Source organism: Oncorhynchus mykiss, chromosome 12, assembly GCF_057628025.1.
Source record: "Oncorhynchus mykiss isolate SJ-2025 chromosome 12, ASM5762802v1, whole genome shotgun sequence".
NCBI lineage: Eukaryota > Metazoa > Chordata > Actinopteri > Salmoniformes > Salmonidae > Oncorhynchus > Oncorhynchus mykiss.
In genome coordinates, this window is record NC_143033.1 from 93,568,580 (window position 1) to 93,573,628 (window position 5,049).

At 46.8% G+C, this 5,049-nt stretch overlaps 1 protein-coding gene across 1 annotated transcript in view; it reads right to left on the bottom strand.

The window, feature by feature from the left end:
• Positions 1 to 989: 989 nt before the first annotated feature.
• Positions 990 to 5,049, bottom strand: part of LOC149979455 (putative G protein-coupled receptor 139) — a 34,958-nt gene continuing 30,898 nt past the window's right edge. The window contains exon 2 of the mRNA XM_090194185.1: positions 990 to 2,310. Within this exon, the coding sequence (XP_090050311.1) occupies positions 1,331 to 2,310 (980 nt within the window). The 3' untranslated portion in view covers positions 990 to 1,330. The remainder of the gene's footprint in view (positions 2,311 to 5,049) is intronic.

Consider the following 5,049-nt stretch of genomic DNA (forward strand, 5'->3'; position numbering starts at 1 on the left):
ACAACAATCTCCTTCAATCCTGGTCCCAGCACTAACACACCTAGCACACCTTGATTCAACCACTCAAATTGCTTGATGATCAGTTCATTCGCTGAATCAAGTGTGTTAGTACTGGGCTAGAACAAAAACCTGCACATGTATGTGTCGTCAAGATCGGTATAAAAGAACACTGATCTAACAGTTAAGTCTAGCATAATCCTTCACCATGACAACAACAGGCAGCTCCTACTTATCCTTAACACCTGTGAGATGGCTCCTGATTGGATGGTTCTTTCCCAATCCCTTCCACCTTTGATGAATTCACTCTTAACATCCACAGATCCGTTTTTGAATAAAAAGTCTCCTGTAATGTCTAATGCACCTCTGATTCCCACTATATATTAACAGGAAATGTCAGCAGTAGTGATTGTGAATCAAATAATCTAAGGCCATCACTAAAGACTTGAGCATCAATGCCACGGGTACCTCTTCAAAGGTGAGTGGTTTCTCTCGCTGAGAGTCTCTGCGATGAACTCTTTGACTAGAGAGGGCTCCCGTTGGATGATGGCCATCTGTTCAGATTCAGAGCCTCGCTCATCCTCCCACCGTCCCTCCCCCATCACCTCCTCCTCCCCATCCGTCGACAGCAGTATATCAGAGACAGTACCAAAAACGTCCCAATGTCAAAGCGAGGTTGATATGTCACAGAGGAATTCCTCAGTTGTCATTCTCCATTCCCATTTTCAAATGGCTGGCTATAAAACCCAGTAATAAGCAGCCGCCATGATGCTCGTTTATCAGTCCCTGATCACAGTCAAAGCTCATCGTCAGACACTGTCGGAGCAGTAATACAGTCAAGAAGACAGGCAGTTATCCAGGCTGAATGATCAGTCTGTTAGATTGCTTTTCCGCATGAACGAGTGGAGAGATGGTTCTCAACACACTGTTGCTGGGTTGTGAGTTCTGTTCTGCTGTTTGTGCTCAGCAACATTCCTACTTGATTTCTCAACTTTTCTTCTTCTTCTTATTCTCAAACATTCTTTCTCTCACTTCAGATAGATAGATAGATTGTTGCGTATTCATACACCAACCACATATCTTTCTGTCTCCTCTTCTCAGACGCTCCTCTAACTCTTCTCTCCTCCACCTCTCCTCTCCACCACCTCTTCTCTCCTCTCCTCCATCTCCTCTCCTCCACCTCTCATCACCTCTCCTCTAACTCTCCTTTCCTCTCCTCCACCTTTCCAGCCCTCCACTCTAAATGTCTGTTGACATTTGAAAAGCTCAAAGAGTCCCAGAATCGGGTCATCATCAAGGTCGGTCGTCAGGGAAACCCTCCACACTTCCCTCCTCACGAGGAGATGCAGATGGGCTTGCCGTTCTTATCGTACTGGTATACCAGCATCTTGATGCAGTGGGAGTTGGCAGGGGAGATCCAGGGGCTACTGGTGATAGAGAAGTTGTGTCCAGCGTAGAACGGTGGCGGCTGCTTACGGCATCGGAACAACGTCCGGAGAACCGTGGCCGCCATGGTCCGGAAACGCTTGCTGATGAAACAGTAGAGAAAGAAGTTGACCCCGGTGTTTAGGAGAGCTAGCATGTTCGCCACATCGGTTAGGAGGTGCAGAAGGCGGGCGGGACCCGGGGACGCCGGCGGCGCCGTGTACAGGTGGTAAAGGATCACGACGGTGCGTGGTGCCCAGAGGACGGCAAACACGGAAGTGATGGCGAGTAGGATGGCGGTGGTCTTGCCCGTGGAGTAGCCGCGCAGGCGGAAGCAGCTGCGACGGCGCTGGAGCTTCCTGACGATCATTGCATTGAGGGAGAAGAAGACGGAGCAGGGGAGGAGATAGACAGTCGCACAGTGCACCCAGACCAGCACATGCTGCGCAGCACTACTACTACTCCCCCTTTCTCCACTTCCTGTACCACCTCCAGGTAAACCATGCCACAGCTCAGGCCACCAGTAGTAAGGCGCCGCAGACACCAAACACCCCATATAGACGCCCATGATGACCCGCCGTGTGCGGGCCGGGTAGGAAACGCTATGATACTTCAACGGGTGACAGACTGCAATATAACGGTCAACGGTCAAGGGGACCGTGATCCAGATGGAGGTGTGGATGGAGGAGAACTCCAGGACCTGGACTGCCTTGTTGAGGGAGGGGGGAAGGGGCGCGCCCAAAATGAAGTCCTCCAATATGAAGTCGACGAAGACGATGAGCAGGAGGACCAGGATGTCAGCGGCGGCGAGCGCCAGAAGGTAGTTATAGGAGGACTTCTGACGCCGTAACACCAGCTGGGAGAGGATGATGACAGTGAGTATGTTGGCTGGATGAGGGGGAGGGGGAAGGTCATGAGGGTGACACAAGGGAATAGGTTTGGGAGATGAAGGAATAGGATGGGGAGGCACAGATTGGTGGTTTATGAAAGCAGAGAAGCGGAGAGGAGGAGAGTGGGCGGGAAATGTAATAGGTGAGAGTTGAGAAAGGAAGACGAGAGGGAGAGATAGAAAGCAGAGTGGAAACAAGTTGTTGCAACGAAAGAAAGGAACGGATGTGAGGGGGGAGAGTATGAGCCAAGGGTCAGATATATGGGGAGATGAATGGAGACAGAGATAGGAAGGAGAGGAAAGCGATGGGGAAATTACATGAGAGGAAAAGCATGGAAGTGAAGAAAAAATAATGATGAGAGGTTGAAATTGAAAGTGGAATGAAAACGGGTTATGCCAAAGGAAAATGAAAGAGAGAGGAAGAGAGTTAGTTTTACTGGGGAGGTCATTGACAAGGAACAACACTCATTCAGCCAATCAGAAACAGCACACACTCTACCTATATAGAGCACACCCACACATGTACATGCACATGCACATGCACACACACACACGCACACACACACACACACACACACACACACACACACACACACACACACACACACACACACACACACACACACACACACACACACACACACACACACACACACACACACACACACACACACACGTCTACACAAAGTTGAATTTGTCTTCCATTTATTGGCATGAAGAGAACCAAATAACAACCCTTTACATAACCCTAACAAGTGTTGTGTTCGAGGCCACTTAAAGCGAGACTGGTTCAAGACCAAGACCGGAGCAAATCGAATCTGAGTCAAGACCAAAGAACGGAGGAAGGCGAGACCGAGTCAAGACTGAGATCTGGAGGGGGACAAGGGTTCCGTGACGAGTCAAGACGAGACCAGAAAAATGTCCAATTCAAGACAAATCACCACCATAAGAGTTCTAAATTAGTATTATAACGAAGGAACATTTGATTTACCCTTTCAAACTTTTTCAGCTAGTTGGCCATCAAAATTGCACTGATAAATGATGGGGAATTGTAGCCTCCTCGTCCTTCTGCAGATTGCCTGCCAATGCATGCTTGTCCCAACCAAGCACTCAAGCTAACTGGCTAAAATTGGCTAGCTTGCGAGCTAGCTACTCCCAGACACAAATGAGAGAACACCTCACTTTGACAATTTTTCTCGCTGTAGCAGAGCTGGTTAGGCTGTTTACATGTCATCTAGAGTGTTACCTAGTCTAGTTCTTGAATAACTATGACCTTTTCCCCCTATATTTACTGACACTGGTCATATTCAGCAGGTGTTTCGGATTTTGCAAATTCATTAGTTGTTTTGCACTCAGACGTGAGTGTTCTGAAATCGGAGAAGATAGGTAGAGTGAATTTGCGACACAAAAGATATGCTAACTGTATAACAGTCGTTTAAGTTCTTGCTAGATAACCAAATGACACCTACATCTCTAGCTGTGTATAGCCACCAAAAAAAACGATATGAGGGGAAAAAGTCAGTCACACCCACTCTTCCAATGGCATAAAATGATATCCACCTAGCAGCTAACTAGTTAGCTAGTTATCTAGCTAACATTAGGCTCTGTGTTTTTAGCTACATAAATAGACACGCTAGCCTATTAGCCACGTTATGACTGACTTGTGATCATTGCCCTCGCTAGTTTGATTGTAATTGACATTTCCAGCCTTAGTTACATTCGGCGGTTTTTGTCCAGAATGTTGAGTCATTGAAACGGAAATCTTGAATGGAGGGAACAATGTAGCAGTCTAGCTGTGATTTACAACCTGATAGCAATATGTTTTGAACTACCAAGAAATGTATTGGTAAATTATATTAATTTGATATTTTTGACTGATATTATGATTGTCTGTTTGTTTCATTTCCGCAAAATAGTAAAAACGCTGCAAGTTCCACTTTGAACTTTAGATCACCGGTTACTTTGTTTGCTAAACGTGAAGTGTTTTTTGCAATGGGAATTAAAAGTTGTACATTTCGATTGGGAAATGCTTAATGGTTGTGTTTTGTATTGTTATGATTGGGGCCTACTGGCTCATTATGTCCTAGTTTATGGACTGCTTATCCGTTAACATCATGCTGTGTGTGACTGCTGTCTTTCCATCAGCCCTATGCAGTGGTGTAGTGGTGATTTAACATCATGCTGTGTGTGACTGCTGTCTTTCCATCAGCCCTATGCAGTGGTGTAGTGGTGATTTAACATCATGCTGTGTGTGACTGCTGTCTTTCCATCAGCCCTATGCAGTGGTGTAGTGGTGCTTGGAGAAGTGGGTATACTCTAATTCTGCCAAAAGGTTCGTCCCTCCAGCGAAGGAAAGGCACCTCTGTGAAAATCCCATGTTTTCCTAACAAAACATTTAAAAGAGAGTTTTCCTATAGATTTGTCAAATTGTCAAAATCACACTTTATTTTACAGAAAACAAAAAAAAAAAATGTGATGGTCTAAATATACAACAATGTTTAAACTACATCAATCTGATTGGATGGGCCTGTCAGGGCCTGGCTCCCTAGAGGGTGGGCCTGTCAGGGCCTGGCTCCCTAGAGGGTGGGCCTGTCAGGGCCTGGCTCCCTAGAGGATGGGCCTGTCAGGGCCTGGCTCCCTAGAGGGTGGGCCTCTGTACACCCAGGCCGGTCCATGTCTACGCCCCTGATGCAAACAGCACATGATGAAAATTGCGCATTCAGAAATAGCCTACCAAC